The sequence below is a fragment of the Myxocyprinus asiaticus genome, chromosome 22 (assembly GCF_019703515.2).
Source record: "Myxocyprinus asiaticus isolate MX2 ecotype Aquarium Trade chromosome 22, UBuf_Myxa_2, whole genome shotgun sequence".
Classification (NCBI taxonomy): domain Eukaryota; kingdom Metazoa; phylum Chordata; class Actinopteri; order Cypriniformes; family Catostomidae; genus Myxocyprinus; species Myxocyprinus asiaticus.
Genome location: NC_059365.1, coordinates 39,450,600 through 39,470,429, shown reverse-complemented (window position 1 = coordinate 39,470,429; position 19,830 = coordinate 39,450,600). Strand labels below are relative to the sequence as shown.

The window sequence follows — 19,830 nt, the reverse complement described above, 5'->3', positions numbered from 1 at the left end:
ACAGAGCAAACAAATACAATATGTTTATGCTCTGAGTGCAGTATATAATATCAGCTATAGAATATCTGAACAAGCCATTTAGAGCCACCAACAGAAAAAACATAGAAATATGAGACAGGATTGAGGCTGGTCTGTTTTCAATATCAATCTAATATGTGTTTCTTTAATTAGATAAGAGAGGATCGTTAGTAGATACGGTTACTGATGTAAGGCTTCCCTTATCTATCTCGGACAATCATTTCACTACACAATCCATAACAAAACCAAATCATTGTTCGACATTTCCTTTTCCTGTAACTGCATTCATTTGTAATCACAGGGAAGCCCCTGTATTATTATTATTATTATTATTATATAATATTATTATTATATAAAATTATTAATATATGTATTATTATTGTATTATTAAGCAATAATGGTGAGTAATAAATTGGTTACTGCCAAACATGTTTGGATACAACAACTTGGACAGAGGACACATATGGCAATGCATTTGCATGAGTGTGTTTAAATGTCTAAGTGTGTTGATTGTTGAATACATACGTGTCCATGCAGGTCTGTGTTAAGAAGCATAAGTGCACAAGTTAGTGTATGAGCTCCATCTATTCAAAACAGACAAAAATAACATTCCTTTCAGATGAAGAAATAGGCATTTATATATACACAAAAACAGTTAACAACAACAAACAAGACCTGTAAGTTTATATTCATAATCAAAAGTAAATTAAAGTATAGTGGCCCAAAAAAGTATTTGGACATTAAAGCCACTTTTAAAAATGTACAAAAAAAAAAAAAAAAATCAAACCAAGTGTCATCTGCAAACAAATGATCTTAGAACATTTCTCAACACTAACTTGGCTATATTCTTAGACAATTTTGCAATAATTTACCAGCTAGTCTCAGTGTGAATTTTAGTAGTAGATGAAGTTCCCCTCCTCACATTAACTATGTACATGCTTCACTGACATTAGAAAACCAGACAGTGTGCAAATGCTTTTTGTCTTAATTTAGAACATTAAATCTATTGTTTTATCATTTAAAAACTGAACCAACTGAAATTTCTTGCTTAAAAACTGTACTTGTGTTGTCTTTCTTTAAAATACATGCAACATGGTTTGATATTTTGCTCTCTTAAGCGATGATATTCATCAGAGCCTTTTAATATATATTGTGTAGAGTAACAACAACATCTAAGCTTGATTATGGCTACGTCCACACTAAACTTAACTAATTTAAGTTTGAAACCTCCATTTTATACACTGGCGCAATGCTGCCACGTACTTATTATTTTTTCCTCAGTTGTATCATTAAAACTTTTCTTGCAATAACTGATAGCTTTATTTAATAACTATTAGAAATAATGAGAATTTATGTCATAAAAATGACATCTTTTCTCATAATAACGAGATAGTTATGTCATAAAAACGGTATCTTTTCTCGTAATAACGAGATAGTTTTGTCACGAAAACAAAATTTTTCTCGTAATAACGAGACAGTTTTCATAAAAACAACATATCTTGTAATAATAAGATAGTTAGATCATAACAATTACATAATTTCTCATAATAACGAGATAGTTATCTTAAAAATGACAATTTCTCGTAATAAAGAGATAGTTATGTCATAAAAATGACATCATTTCTCATAGTAATGAGATAGGTCATAAAAATGACAATTTCTTGTAATAGCGTGATAGTTTTAGCATAAAAACGAATATTTTCTCATAATAACGAGATAGTTATGTCTTAAAAATTACATAATTTCTCGTAATAACGAGATAGTTATCATGAAAACGACATATTTTCTCGTAATAACGAGATAGTTATGTCATAAATATGACAACTTTTCTCGTAATAACAAGAGAACTGTCATAAAAACAACATATTTTCTCGTCATAACGAGATAGTTATGTCATAAAAATTACATATTTTCTTGTAATAACGATAGTTGTCAAAAACTATATATTTTCTCATAATAACGAAAAAGTTGTCACAAAAATGACATCTTTTCTCAAAATAATGAGATGATTATTGTCATAAAATTACATTTTCTCATAATAGCGAGATAGTTATGTCATAAAAATAACATCTTTTCTTGTAATAACAAGATAGTTATGTCATAAAAACGCTACATTTTCTCATAATAACGAAATAGTTATGCCATAGAAACGACATCTTTTCTCATAATAACGAGATAGTTATGTCATAAAAACAACATCTTTTCTCGTAATAACGAGACAGTTATGTCATAAAAACAACATCTTTTCTCGTAATAACGAGATAGTTATGTCATAAAAACGACATCTTTTCTCGTAACAACGAGACAGTTATGTCATAAAAACAACATCTTTTCTCGTAATAACGAGATAGTTATGTCATAAAAACGCTACATTTTCTCATAATAACGAAATAGTTATGTCATAAAAACGACATCTTTTCTCAGAATAACGAGATAGTTATGTCATAAAAACGACAGTTTTTCTCGTAACAACGAGATAGTTATGTCATAAAAACAACATCTTTTCTCGTAATAATGAGATAGTTATGTCATAAAAACGCTACATTTTCTCATAATAACGAAATAGTTATGTCATAAAAACGACATCTTTTCTCAGAATAACGAGATAGTTATGTCATAAAAACGACATCTTTTCTCGTAACAACGAGGTAGTTATGTCATAAAAACGCTACATTTTCTCATAATAACGAAATAGTTATGTCATAAAAACGACATCTTTTCTCAGAATAACGAGATAGTTATGTCATAAAAACAACATCTTTTCTCGTAATAACGAGACAGTTATGTCATAAAAACAACATCTTTTCTCGTAATAACGAGATAGTTATGTCATAAAAACAACATCTTTTCTCGTAACAACGAGACAGTTATGTCATAAAAACAACATCTTTTCTCGTAATAACGAGATAGTTATGTCATAAAAACGCTACATTTTCTCATAATAACGAAATAGTTATGTCATAAAAACGACATCTTTTCTCAGAATAACGAGATAGTTGTCATAAAAACGACAGCTTTTCGCGTAACAACGAGATAGTTATGTCATAAAAACAACATCTTTTCTCGTAATAACGAGATAGTTATGTCGTAAAAACGCTACATTTTCTCATAATAACGAAATAGTTATGTCATAAAAACGACATCTTTTCTCAGAATAACGAGATAGTTATGTCATAAAAACGACATCTTTTCTCGTAACAACGAGGTAGTTATGTCATAAAAATCCCTTCTTCTTCTCGGCCGGAGGGACAGGTTCTATCGCACCCTTCCATAGGAGGGTAGCGATCTCCGCGCGTAAGGTAGCAGCGTTTTCGTCCTTCACCAAGGTGAAGTGGATACCGCTGAACCTGGGCAGACGCCTGCTGAACTGAATCACATAGCCGAGTTGGACGGTCCGGACCAGCCAACGCGACGGATTGGAAAGCGCAAGCCATGCTTCCAAGTACCGTGCAAGGGGGACCAAAGGAACAACATCATCGGACATACCAGCAGGTGGGGCCTCGCGGCGGGGCAGAGCTCGAGGTGCCACACCATGTCGTGGCCGTGCTGAGTCTAGGGACATCGAAGCACTTACTTGGCTCCTTGTGACCACCCCGGAACAGCCTGGGACATGGGAGGAAGAGGCCAGTCCTCATAACCCGTGGAGACTGTCACATCGGGGCGGATGTGTGCCACAGCTGGGCACGCAGGGGCGGGGAGACCGCTGCTGGAGCGCCAATCCTGCAAGGAAAAACCCATGGACGGTGGTAGTGATGACGGCGTGCACACTGGGTATGTGACCCAGGGAAGGAGGAAACCGCTCTTTTGCTGAACTGTTGGGTACCGCAGCCACTTGGGCATGTGGCAAAATCAAATAAAAAGGCAACAAAAGATTTTTCACCCGGCCCCCCACCGGGGGATGGAGTAGTCTTACTACCAGCTCCAATGCAGTGGGTTTCGTCGACCTTGGGTCACCCGTTTCAGGGGCGCTTTGATGACCTTCGTGGGTTCTTAGCGGCCGGCCTTGAGATGGGTGGAATCAGCTGGGCTGAAGGGGTGGGCTGCGGCGGAGCCGGTGCAGTCACCGCAGGGGGACACCCTTGGCGATGAGCAGACGGGGTGCGGGATCTTGAGCCGCGCCGTGGCAGGATATGCCGGATAGCCTCTGTCTGCTGCTTCACAGTCGAAAACTGCTGGGCAAAGTCCTCGACGGTGTCGCCGAATAGGCAAGCCTGGGAGATGGGGGCAGCAAGGAACCGTGTCTTGTCAGCCTCACCCATCTCGACCAGGTTAAGCCACATGGCGCTCCTGGACCACTAATGTGGACATCGTCTGCCCGAGAGACCGTGCCGTGACCTTCGTCGCTCGGAGAGCGAAGTCTGTCGCCAAGCACAGTTCCTGCTTCAAATCTGGGGCGGAACTACCCTCATGCAGTTCTTTTAGCGCCTTGGCTTGGTGGACCTGCAGGAGAGCCATGGCGTGCAGAGCAGAGGGGCTTGTCCAGCAGCGCTGTAGGCTTTGGCCGTCAGGGACAATGTGAACCTATAGGGCTTGGACGGGAGCTTTGGCCGTCTGCGCCATGTGGCGGTGCTCTGCGGGCATAGGTGCACCACGAGCGCCTTATCCACCGGGGGAATCGCCGTATAGCCCCTGGCTGCCCCGCCATCGAGGGTAGTGAGGGCAGGGGAACTGAGAAATCGGGACCGGGCAGTAAAAGGTGCCTCCCACGATTTCGTTAGCTCCTCCGGGAAGAAAGGCACTGGAGCAGGGCGTGGCTGCTTTGAGCGGTGCCACGAGCCCAGGAACCAATCATCGAGCCGCGAGGGTTCAGGGGAGAGCGGAGGGTTCCACTCTAGCCTGACGCTCGCGGCCGCCCGGGAAAGCATGTCCGTCATCTCTGCATCAGCCTGTGACTGGGCAATCGACCCCGAAGGGGGGAGCCCAGCTGAGGCTTCTGCATCCTACTGGACAAGCCCACTCTCTGATGCTGCGCTCGAGAGCTCATCAGCTTCGCGGGCTCCGAACAAGAGGTCAAACTCGGCGTGAGCAAGCCGCGACCGCAACGTTGCCATGGTCATGTTCTCTCAGTGAGAACATGAACCATCCACGAACGCTGCCTCCATGTGGGTCACGCCCAGACATGAAAGACAGCGATCATGACCGTCTGAAGTTGAGAGGTAACAACCGCAACTAGGAATAACACACAATCGGAAGGGCATCTTTAAAAAGACACGTCTTTAAAAAGATGTTCCACGTGTGCCGCTCTTTTAGAGAAATGTACTGCTTACAGTACAGTGTAGGCTACTCAGCGGTAAATGAATCCAGCATTTTAACATTTTGTAATGTCAGCATGGATTTTAGAATTTTTTGAAGGTTTCAGAGGAAAATATTTTAAAAAATGAAGCCGGACAAGGTCTATGTTTTCTGAACTGTGTTAGTGTAAAAGTTCGGAGTGTTCGCAAAAAGGACGAGAATATAATATTTATTTTATATTGAATTTAATATAATTAATCAAATTACAACAATATTTGAATAGACTTTAAGTTGAACCCTTGGGAGTTTTGCCAAACATTCATTATGAATGATCCATACATAAACCTTTGTCAGGCTATCTAACACAAACTGATCTTAAAAAACCTATGATAGTGTAAAATCGTAAAAAGTTGCTTTTTTAATAACTATTCGAAAATAGTGCAAGAATTTCATTGGCCACTTATCAAACAGCTCACGTTACAAATTATAGCATATGATAATGTTCATGAGTGATTGTTCATCATTCATACACTTGTCTAACATCATTAGACAACGAATATATAAATGTAAAGCAATCCAATGATTGTCAGGCATTTAAACAAATAAAACTACAGAGGCATTGTAATGACAATAATAAAATAAAATATTGTTTTTTGGTTGACATTTTATTTGCCACTTAATAAAGTGTGCAATGAATAAAACTTTTTCATTCAAAACTTTTAAAGCTATTGTTCATTGATATTTCGATGCATTTCCTGAATCTAAATTAACTTATATAATAATAAAAATATTTTAGCCTATTTTTAAGATTTTTTTATTTTTATTTTTGTTAAAGATTACTCAATTCAATTTGATTTAATTGTGTTATTAAATTGAAATTTGTAAATCTTAAAAATATTTTTTGAGTGAGAATTTTTGTTGATGTTTTTATGACATAATATCTCGTTATTATGAGAAAAGTTGTTTTTATGACATTATATCTCATTATTATGAGAAAAGATGTTTTTATGACATAATATCTCATCATTATAAGAAAATATGTCTTTTTTATGACATAATATCTCGTTATTATGAGAAAATATGTCGTTATTATGACAACTGAGAGAAAAAAATAATAAGTACTTGGCAGCATTGCGCCACCGTAGTTTTCAGTTTCAAAACTTCATAGTTTTCCAAAGTATGTAGTTTTGGAGAGTGTTTCTTAAAGTCTCAGTTTTCGGTGGAGGAAAACGCTGTTCTAGTGTGGATGAGAGGCATTAACATAGCGAAATCAATGCATTTTCAAACAAACATTTATTAGTATGGACTTGGCCTAAATCAGTTGATATGCACATAGTTTTCTGAAGACTTGCCCTCTGAGTTGAGATCCTCTGGGTTACAGTGGCAGAAGCGCTTGGAGAAGTGCACCAGCACACGTTCTCTCTCCTGCGTCTCTCCCATCAGAGGAAATGCCTTCAGGAAGTTCCTGCAACCAGAGTAAATGACATAGATCATACCATAGAGAACACATTCTGAACACATTCTGTTACTGTTTACATGTCAGAGATTATATCTGGGATGGCACTTAATGAATTTGCTCAAAAAAATTACGTCTTAAAGGGATAGTTCACCCAAAAATTAAAATTCTCTCATCATTTTCTCACCCTCATGCCATCTCAGATGTGTATGACTTTCTTTCTTCTGGTGAACACAAACAAAGATTTTTAGAAAAATATCTCAGCTCTGTAGGTCCATACAGTGCAAGTGAATGGTGAAAGTGAAAATGGAGATTTATAGTGAAAACTGATTGAAATAAAATATTGATCTGTTTCAAACCCAACGTGATTGCATCGCTTCAGAAGACATATTAAACCACTGGAGTACTATGGATTACTTTTACTATGACTGTCTGTGCTTTTTAGAGTTTTAAAGTGTTGATCACCATTCACTTGCATTGTATGGACCTACAGAGCTGAAATATTCTTCTAAAAATCTTTGTTTGTGTTCAGAAGAAGAAAGAAAGTCATACACATCTGGGATGGCACGTAAGTGAGTAAATGATGAGAGAATTTTCATTTTTAGGTGAACTATCAATTTAAATAAATTTTGTTTTCATAACTACTTTAAAGGTAGCCATTTTTTTTAAAGCAATAAGGCACTTGAAGCCAAGCAAGTCGAGCCTAACAATGCCCTTTAGCTGTGATTATTCTCACAAATACTTAGTTACACACAGTTACTTTACTCCAGACTAAAGCAGGTCAAGACTGAATGAGTGCTACCACTGACTGTGATAATTACTGTTCTATTCATTGCTTACAGTGCCCACTACTGTTGCTGAAATATTCTTAACCACAATGTATAACTGCAGGTAGTTCCTCCTCTTCTTGCAATACAGATATTTAAGTGATGCCGTGTTTAATTTTTCCAGATTCACAAGCTATTTGTAGTGGTGAGACACAACTATGTGACATGCGTGAGTGGAAATCTAGTCTTTCCTGAAAATAGGGTTCTTCCCCTTACTGCTGGTTGACCACAATAATAATACAATAGGAAATGAGGAAGCACTTAAAAACTTCCCATTTGTCATCACTTTGTAGAATTGTAAACTATGTCTTAACCAGGCGCAATACAATAAGGTGATGTTTTGCCAGTCGCTTGGTTTCTGTTTTCGTATAGCCCCACCTAGAGTGAAATCTTATCGGTCAAAATTTGTGCTCCACATTGCTGTAACTAAACCAAATATGTTCTGAATGGTTGTGATTCTGTTGCTTAAGTTCATACAGCAAATTGTATTCAGTGATAACAGGAAGACTACTTTAGGCTTCTTACAGGTTTGGAATGACATGAGGGAGAATAAATTATTACAGAATTTTCATTTTTGTGTGAACCTTAAAGAATGTTAGTGAGATTTTAAAGACAAAATTTACTCACCTCAGCGCTCTGTCTAAGGACAACCCTGTGAAATCAAAGAAGCTCAGGTACTCTGATGCCACCAACTGGCTGAATTCATTACTGCAGGAGAGAGAGAAGAGAGGAATTGTAGATATGAAGGAAAACAAGTGTTTCATAACACTCCCTTACCAATATAGCACGCCCATACACACACTCACTTCTTGCCCAGGTGTCGTGCAACATCACAGCGCTTGAAGCCCTCCAGGTAGAACAGCCGCTTAGCCAGTCGTTTGGCAGCATCCGTGTCGATGCGGCAACCATTGGCGAGAGTATCTGTGCTGCCCCTCTCCGGGGTGTCAACGCTGCCCAGCTCTGAATCTGAGTCGCACAGCACATCTGTGAGGTTGGCATCACTTTGGCAAAAAAAAGGGAGAAAGAATAGCCATAGTCTCATAAGTATTCAACACAATACTATGAGGTGGCGAATTCACACCAATTTGTACGTCTTCATTCGTATGAAAATGTACAACTTATACATCAACCAACACGTGTTCGGGACCTGAAAGTGTGACTTTCTTCCGTATTACACATTAGGTCTTTTAACATTAATATTATGTTTATGTTTACACACTGGGCAGGGTAAGGTGTTAAACTTTATGGTTAGGTTTAGGGATGGGGTTTGGGTTAGGGGTTAAAGTTACAAGAAACACAGTTTTTGGATTAACACGAAACATGCGCCACATCAGGAACTACAAGGACACAAGGGAAGCATCACTCACTTGTGGGTGTATAACTCTTACTATTTCATACAAATTGGTATGAATCCGAACTCTTGTGAGATCGGGATGGAATAGCCATCAATTAGGGGTGTGACGAGATCTCGTGCCACGAGACCTCACGCTATTAAAATGTGACGATATTTCTCGTTGAGGTGAAAAGCTGTCTCACGATATCAGCATGACGGAGTGTGAGGGTGAAATTAGCATAGAAGATGCCACCGCCACTTTTAAATCATTTGTGTGGCAGCATTTTAGGTACCCGGTGGAAACAATAAATGGTGACAGAGTGACAGACAAGACATGAACAAAAGCTGTGTCTCATTTGGAAGGCTGCGTCCTCCGGAGGTCGCATTTATTGGCCGCATACATCATCGAGGCTGTCTCATTTAAAAAAAAAATTTCGATGACATATGCGGCCGACAAATGCGACCTCCGGAGGATTCAGCCTTCCAAACGAGACACAGCCAATATGTAAGCACTGTAAGAAAATAGTGCCGTACACCGCGGCTAACACAAGCACTATGCAAAGACACCTACAGAACCACCGCAGCTCTCAACTAAAATCAACCAGGTCTGAAGAGACTCATGTGTAATCAAACAGGAGAGAAGCCAGTCAGTTGAGTTTGTGGCAAAACCTTTTACAGCGCTTGCATACTGTTCTGTCATTTACTGCATATGATAATTCATTCTCAGAAAGTAGAACTGAAGTGACATTCATTACAAAATGATTAGTTAAAACATTTCAAAATGCACCTACATTGTTTTGCATTTTGTGACTTTCAGTCGAATAAAAGACTATTTTTCCAGTCATATACACATACGTTTTGAAACACTTGCCTGAAATGTTTCTCATGATCTTAAAAATCTTTTGATCTGAAGGCGTATGCTTAAATGTTTGAAATTAGTTTTGTAGACAAAAATATAATTGTGCCACCATATTAATTTATTTCATTATTAAACTAAAATGTAATAAAAAAAAAAAAAGTTTTGAAATTGATGACTTAGACCAAATAATAAAGAAAAGCAGCCAATAAGTGCCCAACATAGATGGGAACTCCTTCAATGCTGTTTAAAAAGCATCCCAGGGTGATACCTCAAGAAGTTGGTTGAGAAAATGTCAAGAGTACATGTCTGCAAATTCTAGGCAAAGAGTGACTAATTTGAAGATGCTAAAATATAACACAGTTTTGATTTATTTTGGATTTTGTTTAGTCACAACATAATTCCCATAGTTCCATTTATGCTATTCCATAGTTTTGATGACTTTACTATTATTCTAAAATGTGAAGGAAAAAAAATTATAATAAAGAATAAGTATTTCAAAACTTTTGACCAGTAGTGTATATAGTGTTAAAATATAGTCTCGTCTCGTTCTCGTGAACCCAGTATCGTGTATCATCTTGTCTCGTGAGCTAAGTGTATCGTCACACCCCTACCATCAATGCCTTGATAGAAAATCCAGCTAAATTCAACTTAAAATGGTAGCTGGTTTTACATGGTATCTATGCCTGATGCTGTTCCTTTATTGCCATTAGCTGGTCAAAGCAGGGTGACAGATCCATACTGGTTTAGACATTGGTAACTGGTTTTTAATGGTTCCTAGATGAGCAAAGTTGGAAATTTATGGTATTTGGATGGTCAAAGCTAGTTTAGGTGGTGGTAACTGGTTTTAACCTGGTTTCTTGCTTGGCAAAGCTGGTTATTTATGGTCATTAGCTGGCTTTTTCTTCTATCAGCTTGTATGGTAAGGTCTACTTATGGCCATGACACATAGAAGCGCATCTTTATCAAGGTAAGCCGTAGCCAAATCAGGCACTGGCACACATTGCTATCTTAGGTCATTAGTTAAAATAAATTCACACATAGGCCAAGTCACTTTAAATAAGCTCTGGGCTTTCCTGGTCCAGATACACATTATGAGTCAAGTCTTTTGGCCAAGCAGGAGCAGGCACACAGAGATTTAGTTCATTAGCGTTATGCCATTTGGCCAGGCAGGCCAAGGCACACCTAACTAGCATACACTCTGTGCACATGGCTCTTCGAAGCAGCAGCAATACACAAGTCTTGGTGGTAGATCTGCTTGTTTGGATTGTGTTTTGTTTTGTGCATTTGTGCAGCTTCCCTGCTTTGTTGAGGGATTGTATTTATGTCTAATTGTGCAGCAGTATGTCATACATGCTTGATGCAGCATGTCTTGTGCTTTTCTTATTTTGCTGCAGCAGCATGTCCAGATGCTTAACTCAGTATGTCTCTGTATGTTCTAGCAGTAGCAAGTCTCCGTACTTGCTCAGCAGCAGCAGCGTAGTAGATCTAGTCTTCCAAGTCCAATATCCTATCAATATGTCATACCAACATTAACATGCTAAATCTTTCCGAGAGTTGTCATGACTGAAATGACAAAGTTCAGGCATGAAAATCTGATTAGTGCAAGCTAATAGGTTCTTTGAACTTGTTATCTGTTAGCCAATCAACTTGCTCACATGTGATATGTCAAGTCAATGGGCTCGAAAGGAATAAGCTGATAGGTCCTTTGACTAACATTGAAATTTTCTCAGTTTGCAGGTAAACTGGTTTCAATGCAGCAAACTGCAAGAGTTTTCTCTGAAACCCTCCACCTCCCCGTCCACCCGAAGCTGGTCATTTATGGTCATTAGCTGGTCCAAGCTGGTTTAGGCTGTGGTAACTGTTTTTTAATGGCTAATAGCTGTGCAAAGCTAGTCATTTATGGTCATTAGTTGGCTCAAATTTGTTTGGATGGTGGTAGCTGGTTTCACATGGTTTTGTAGTTAGTCAAGGTTGTTTATTTATCGTAATTTTCTGGTCCAGGCTGGTTTGGATGGTGGTAACCAGTGTTAACCTGGTTTCTAGCTGGGTGAAGCTGGTCATTTATAGACATTATTTGGTCCAAGCTGGTTTAGATGGTGTTAACTGTTTTTAAATAGTTTCTAGGTTGGTGGAGCTGGTTATTTACTGTATGGTCATTATCTGGTCAAACGCTGCTTTAGATGGTGTTAGCTGGTTTTACATTGTTTCTTGTTGGTCAAAGTTGGTAATCTACGTTCATTAGCTGGTGCAAGCTAGTTTGGATGGTGGTAACTGGATTGTAATGGTTTCTAGCTGGGCAAAGCTGGTCATTTACGGTCATAGGTGGTTTTGATGGTGGTAACATAAATGGTTTTATATGGTTTTTAGCTGGTCAAAAGCTGGTTTAGACAGTGTTAGCTGGTTTTACATTGTTTCATGTTGGTCATTTATGCTCATTACCTGGACCAAGCTGGTTTAGATAGTGGTAACTGGATTTTAATGATTTCTATCTGGGCAAAGCTGGTCATTTATGGTCATTAGCTGCTCAGAACTGGTTTAGATGGTGGTAGCATGTTTTACATTGACCCTTGTTCGTCATCACAAATAGTTTCTAGCTTGGTGGAGCTGGTCATTTATGGTCATTAGCTGGTCAAAAGCTGCTTTAGATTATGTAAGCTGGTTTTACATTGTTTCTTGTTGGTCAAAATTGGTCATTTATGGCCATTAGCTGGTGCAAGCTGGTTTGGATGGTGGTAACCGGATTGTAATTGTTTCTAGCTAGGCGAAGCTGATCATTTATGGTCATTACCTGGACCAAGCTGGTTTTTATAGTGGTAACTGGATTTACATGGTTTATAGTTGGACAAAGCTAGTCATGTATGGTCATTAGCTGGTGAAAAGCTGATTTAGACGGTGTTATCTGGTTTTACATTGTTTCTTGTTGGTCATTTATGGTCATTAACTGGTCCAAGCTGGTTTGGACGGTGGTAACTGGTTTGTAATGGTTTCTAGCTGGGCAAAGCTGGTACTTTGTGCTCATTAACTGGTCCAAGCTGGTTTGGATGGTGGTAACTGGATTTTAATGATTTCTAGCTGGGCGAACCTGGTCATTTATGGTCATAGGTGGTTTTGATGGTGGTAGCACAGATGGTTTTATATGGTTTATAGTTGGTCAAAGCTACTCATTAATGGTAATTACCTGATGAAAGCTTGTTTATATTAGCTGGACTACCAGCTGGGGCAAATATCAACACTGGTAGACCAATTTTCGCCTTGGCAAAGTGGAAATCCTTGGTCTAATCAGCTTCCAAAAAAAAAAAAAAAAAAAAAAACTACCATGTTCTAAAAACAAAGCAGGTATAACCTGATTTTTTCATCAGGGTGAACAGGTCTGCAATAGTTTACCTTTTTTTTTTTTTTTTTTTAACAGATAACCTCACCCTAATATATACATATACTGTATATTTTAATAATTTTATGAAATTGCATATTTCTGTACACATTCACTGAAATAAGCCCCCAATCCAAGTCTTTAAAATCTTCCTACAATTAGCAGTAGCAAATGGGTAGCAAAGACCATCTTGAGGAAAATTCAATCTTTTTACCAAGCGAGAAACAGCAAATCTAATTCAACTAATTAAAATCTTGATGTGTACAATTACTGCGAAGGAGGTGAGTGGCTCATTAGAGTGTTCTTTAAATGAAGCTGTAATTTGGGATGAGGAATGTTAGCGTCTGCTGCTATGCCCCAGAGAATGCAGAACCTGAGTGAGTCAGACTACCCAAAACTGATGTGGCAGACACTAAGCTTTTGATATGATTTATTTATAATTTTTTGTCTGGTTACGGTATGTAGCTAAAATTTTATAAAAGCATAACATGTCTTAAGAGTTATTGCATTGTATTTTTGCCATCCCAAAGTGTCAAACTTAAACATACACAGTGGCCCCACTGTATTGTATTAGAAGCAAAATATCTTAATAGACCAATACTAGACCATTTCTCAGAACTAACACTTTTCTGAGCAATTTTTGCCATTACTTTAAGGTGACCAGATTTCTGAAATGAAAAACGGGTACATTTCAAGTACATTTCAATGGTCAATAGGTCACTGAAATTTCATGTTACTTATTAAGAAAAGAGACACATCGGATTTTATGTATTTTGACCATGGTGAAAGTGGTAATGTGCTTAATTATGCACTGTAAGAAATTATTTTGGTTTAACTTAGTGTAAGTAACCTGTTTGCCTTAAAATTTTGATATATATATATATATATATATATATATATATATATATATATATATATATATATATATATATATATATATATATATATATAATTATTTTTTATTTATTTTTTTTTACGTTATATCAGTGCATTGCCATTGTGCCATTAGTTTACTCAATAAAAACACAAATTCTTATGTTATCTGAACACATTAGTGAATCTAAGTTGATTTGGCAAAAAATATAAAGTTATCAAATCATGAAAATAATTTTTACGGTGTGGTGTATCATGCTCTTTTGAATATTGTAGCCTTTGTCTCACTGAAATTCAAACGATGAGGTAAAGTTGATCATTTTTTGTGGTCTAATAATAATTATTATTATTATCATAATACTATTTTACCTAACTGTTTGCGTATCTCATATGGACCTGTTTTTCTTAATTACTACCTTTTATTTTGATCAAGTCTTATGCATTATGGTGCTAATTTTCAGTCACTTGTTTCCCTGCAAGGCGCAATGTAATCTATGCTGTGATGTACAGACTAACTGTATATTATATGCAGATATTATATTATACATTTGTATTTATTTTTCCATGTTATTAATGTCATATTCATCTTTGAAATGTATTTTGGGTATATGTTAAAACAACAAATGAGCAAATATGTGAGAAGGTGCTTCCTTTATTCAGTGTGTGATATTACTAGTGCGGGAGGGAGGGAGAGGGGGTGGTGGGCCGATAGCGCTGATATACACAACACACACTGATTAAAGATACAATTATTGATTTTATTTGTTCATCTGCGGGGATAAATTTGACTACTTTTATCCAGCATGTTATAGTTTGTGTGGTCTGTGCGGGAATTCCTGCATTATGAAGGCCAAACATTCAATACAATCCCACACCGAATTCAGAACCTATTATAAAATACATAACAATATAACTTTATATCATAAATAGCTAGTATGCGCCTTACCTTGAAGTTTATAACAATGATGATAATTCTCTTCAATTGCCTGGTCCAGTATTCTCTTTATTTTGGGACTTTTCTCAGAAAATATTGATGTAGTCAATTAATTGTGATTAATTAAATTAATTAATCGGCATGTCAAGTCATTAATTTGATTTTTTTTAAAAAGGATTGATTGCCCTAGTAAATAATCTATTTTCATTTTCCCTGTTTTTAAACAGATTGCTGTATTGACTGCATTTGCCAAGCTCCACCATTCAACCCTGTTATTTAGTTAAATATCAAACAAATATTTTTCTTTAATTTATGCTAAATTTAAGTTTACCGATGAGTATAATCCAACATTTGGTCCAAAACTAGCTAGCCCCAAATGGGCTTAATTTTTGTTATTTAATTATTATTTAATTTTCATGTTTATTTAATGTTTATTGCTTGAAAATGTTTTTTTTTTTGGACAAAAAAAAAAGTTTTATTTTTAACATCTAACATTACTTTTTAATATAAGTATCTATGAATACCTTGTAAATACCATGGTTCATGAATGCAGTGAACATTCAGTACCATGGTAAATATCCAAATATCACAACTTGTACCATCACTTTACCATGGTACAAATTTTTTATATTCATAGACAATAGATCTGTGACAGAACAACCCTAAAATAATGTGACTGTGTTGACATTTTTGCAAAATTATATTCTGTGGTTCAGTTAAATGTTCTCCTAAACAGATGAGGTTTTTCAGGTTAACGCTCTATCAAGTTTTAAATCAACAAAACTGACCTCCCTACCCTAAACCTTAACCTAACCAATAGTGTCATTAAAAGAAAATGTGAGATGAAGGATGAAGCAACCACGTCATTTTGTGATTCTTCTTTGACACTTTCGGCACACGTGTCAACTCACATGATTTTTAGGAGTCTTAACCTGGTCCTTTGCATCGCAAGTGCAACGCTTTATCAGTTGAGCTACCACACAATTTGATCACGGTCGAACAAGCTTGTAAATGTAGTCTGTTATGTAATGCAACCATTAAAATGTATCACCTTACAAGACATGCACTATAGTAAAAGTGTTTAGATGTCATAAGATAGCATTATGTGATAATTCTCTTCAATTGCTTGGTCCAGTTCTTAATGGCAAAACCGTGCCCGACCAAGTAATCAGTGAAGACGAATGGATTGAAGCTGCTTTAGCGAGCAGCCCCCTCTGTTGGTCAAAATAAACAGCACATGGGAGGCTTTGCTGCTCAGGCTAAGTTTCTTGCCATGTGATATAATTCACTAAGCGGGCTGTTTTGAACACTCAGGAAAAACAGGAACATTTCTGGGGACAGCTCCAGTCGGGGACAGACCACCAAAAGCCGGGACTGTCCCTGGAAAATGGAGAGGTCTGGTCACCCTACATTACTTTTAAGATTTTAGTGGATAAATGAAATCAGTTCCCCACAAGTTCTCACAGGTATCCTAAATTCAGATGTAATTCACCAAATTAACTATGGGCATGTTCCACAAGGTTTGACAACCACAAAGTCTTCAAATAACTTTTGTCCTAATTTGGAAAAATTACCTATTGTTTAATAATTTGAAACTTAAGAAACTTATTTCATGAAATATTTGGGTTGTTTTTTTTTTTAAGTGTTTGTGCTCTATTTCTTTAAAATAAATGCCACTTGGTTTGATATGTTGTTATCTATCTGCAATTACATTCATACATTTTTTAGTGTGCCTTAAGTGTCCAAATACTATTTGGAGCAACTGTATGCATAAAACATGTTTTTCTGCAGTCAAATGAGTTGCAAAAGATAAAGACAGAGGAATCGTTTTGGTGTGCATTAAAATGATGCTGTCATCACTCTGCGTGTGGATAAAATGAGTAACATACTGGAAATACAGATGGCATATGCTTACTGGTCAACAGTTTCGACTCTGCATATGCAGCCTTCTGAATAAACAATGGCTGTAATTTCCATTGCGAATGAGTCAAGATTTTGCATAATTTGATTTGCACAACTGCATTAGCTCCAAACTGCAAAAGGGACGGTAATGTGTTGGTTGTCATGGCTTCAGCAGTACCTGGTGTTCCGGCGGGGAGAGAAAGTGGGGTGTAATTTGTGTCCTTCCCAAGCAGATGGCCCCTTTATTAACATTACCCACAATGCCCATGCAAAACCCCAACAAATCTTACAGCCTCTTGCACAGCACAGAATGAGATTTAAGGACAATATTAATAAATACGGATAATGTACAGTCAGGCAGTCATTATTGCACAATAAACCCCAACAGGGTGATCAGGGTCTTGTTTATTTTGCGATAATAATGGCTGACGGTATGTTGATCTGCTTATTACACAGATATTTACCTAATAAATAATTAAATGGAAATTAAATATTGATTTGAATTGAAATAATTTCAATGTTTGAGATACAATAGATACAAAAGACATAAAACTAGCACACCTATGTAGGAAATCGGTTGCCTGTGACAATGGAAAATTTTACAGTTTAATATTGCACAAAAATATTTACCGCAGGATGCCACGATTGCCTAATCAGAATCAAGTATTCCAGACAGCTGTGTAATAAACATGTGGGTGTCTCTTCAACTTCAGCTGGCCATTTTATAGCCCAGGGGTTGATTTTCATCAAAACAAACAGATAAAAAAAATAAAAAATAAAAACTTTTTGTTATATGAATTTCACATAAAAACTGATTTAGAAACTTTTTACCAGGCCCTCATCATTTATGTTTGCTACTTTTCAAATACCTTTTATATATGGATTTTAGTGATTTAGCCTTGTCCACAATATTAAACAATGGCAAACTTGAACTCCTGCATGCAGTGGAGTACAAAATTTCTTCGCATGAGCTTGCGTTTCCAAGTTACCGCGTTCGGATGCATTTGAATGGGAGTGAATGGAGCGCAAAGTGCAGTGTGATCACCCCTTAAAGGATATCTGGGATTAGGTTTCACAATCTCCCCTCTTCCTGCAAATCAAAACACTCACTGAATCATCACAAATATGATTCACACCTTTGACAGCACTTATTTGCACAGAAACAGCTGTGAATTAGATCGGAGACCCTCTGACTGGTCCAGCGCACCCCACATCAGCGACTCATTCAGTGGTCAGATGTCAAAACAGCTGGTCTGTTCATCATAACTGCAAAGGTCATGTGTACCTAATGACTGAACAAACTCCATCGGAAAGCAATATGTCTCATGCCTGTGATCAATAATAATGATAGATTGAGCAGATTTGTGTTATTGATTTCTAAAAGAACTTGAGAGGGGACATTACTGAAGACCTATAGGGTTACAGGAGGAAATGAGTCATCACAACAAACGTGAAAATAAATGCAGATTAATTTAAACTCTTCAAAAGCATCTGTATGGTGCATATGTACATAGCCCGACAATGAATTAACGGTCACGGTCAAACAAGCTTGTAAATGTAGTCTGTTATGTAATGCATCCATTAAAATGTATCACCTTACAAGTATTATGTAAGGAACAGGGTGAAAAGTAAGTGTTTATGAACTGATAATCTGCCATTTTACTTGTGATTTGCATGGAAGTGAATAAAGTAATTGTTGTTGTTGTAGGGCCTCTAGTGTTCATTTCACCAGGAAACTGCCACAATACGTACAACAAAAAAATCATTCTGTAAAAATCTAGGTATAGTTACGTGATTCTATGACACCCAGGTTGGAGACATCATTGGTTAAATATAAATCACAGCCTGATGCCTAGCTAACGGCAGCTCTAGAGGACAGATAAACATTATAAGTGAGTATCGTAGTGCTGATAACAGTGATCCTACATGAACCCAGCAGCTTGTGTTTCTGTATGAACTTGTGCTGCTGCTGCTGAGCCCGGCAGGAAAATAAACATGAGACTGCTTGTCTGTGACTCACTTGCCAGTGATGCTGTCTGAGAGGGGTGTGTTGAGGTATGAGGGAATCGCTGTGTCCCTGTCAGTGTGCCAAAAATACAAATACAAATCCAAAAATGTAGGAAAACCCCCATTTTGGACAGAAATGAATATATTAGATCAGACCACAGATTTAAACCATTTTCAGGTACAACAAAATCAAAACCAAAACTCACTCTCTCACACATTCACACAATAAGGGCCCTCAGGCTATGTATTTTACTATAAAAGTTTCCAGACAAAAGGGCAAAAAATGTAAGGTGGACTTTAAAAGACAAAGATAAGAGTTTAATACCTAACTATAGGGAAGACACATGGGGCACATATAATGTGAAGAAGTAACTATGAGTCAAATGTACAATTACACCAATGCTTTCAGCAATGGTTTTGTATGTTTGTTTCAAACGTCTAGTTCAAAGCTTAAATGAGGATAATCTTTGTAAATTCTTCCAAATTAAAATTCCACTGTCATCATATTTTGTGATTGCTCTTGGGTAACAAAGTAAAACCACACTGGCATACATTCAGGCAGGAGTCAACTATATAATGAAGGAAGTTTTTAAAAGAAAGGTTGAACTGTCTTTAGGACAAGGTTTTTGTTGTCATATGTGTTTTATTTGTCGTGATTTTATTCAGTTTATTACATTACAATTTTTGTTGGCCAAAACAATGGTTTGATGTTTTTGTATATATCTTTTTTCATTTTTTGCTGTGTTTCAAAATTGTTTTACTGTATACATTTTGTTGAAAAGCTATAATAGGCTATTTAACCCCATATACAGCAGTGTGGTAATAAATGGGCATGTTGTCACAAAAGGTCAATGTGTGTTAAATGAACTATATCTTTTTCCTGGGCAATAAAGGTTTAAATGTTGAACAGGTTTTTAACTTTTTGTTGATGTTGTTGTTGTATAAAGACTACATAGAGAAATATTAAATGGAGTAAAATGTGGCAACTAGCTCCAGTATCTATAACACTGTAACAAACG

General features: G+C 37.1%; 1 protein-coding gene across 2 annotated transcripts in view; it reads right to left on the bottom strand.

The window, feature by feature from the left end:
* The window catches only part of psd2 (pleckstrin and Sec7 domain containing 2), an 82,135-nt gene that overhangs the window by 29,966 nt on the left and 32,339 nt on the right, over positions 1-19,830 (bottom strand). For both annotated transcript variants that reach the window (XM_051649276.1, XM_051649278.1), the window contains 4 exons: positions 8,340-8,534; positions 8,161-8,241; positions 6,603-6,715; positions 544-602 (listed from right to left, as the gene is read on the bottom strand). In XM_051649276.1, coding sequence (XP_051505236.1) covers positions 544-602; positions 6,603-6,715; positions 8,161-8,241; positions 8,340-8,534 — 448 coding nt within the window. The remainder of the gene's footprint in view (positions 1-543; positions 603-6,602; positions 6,716-8,160; positions 8,242-8,339; positions 8,535-19,830) is intronic.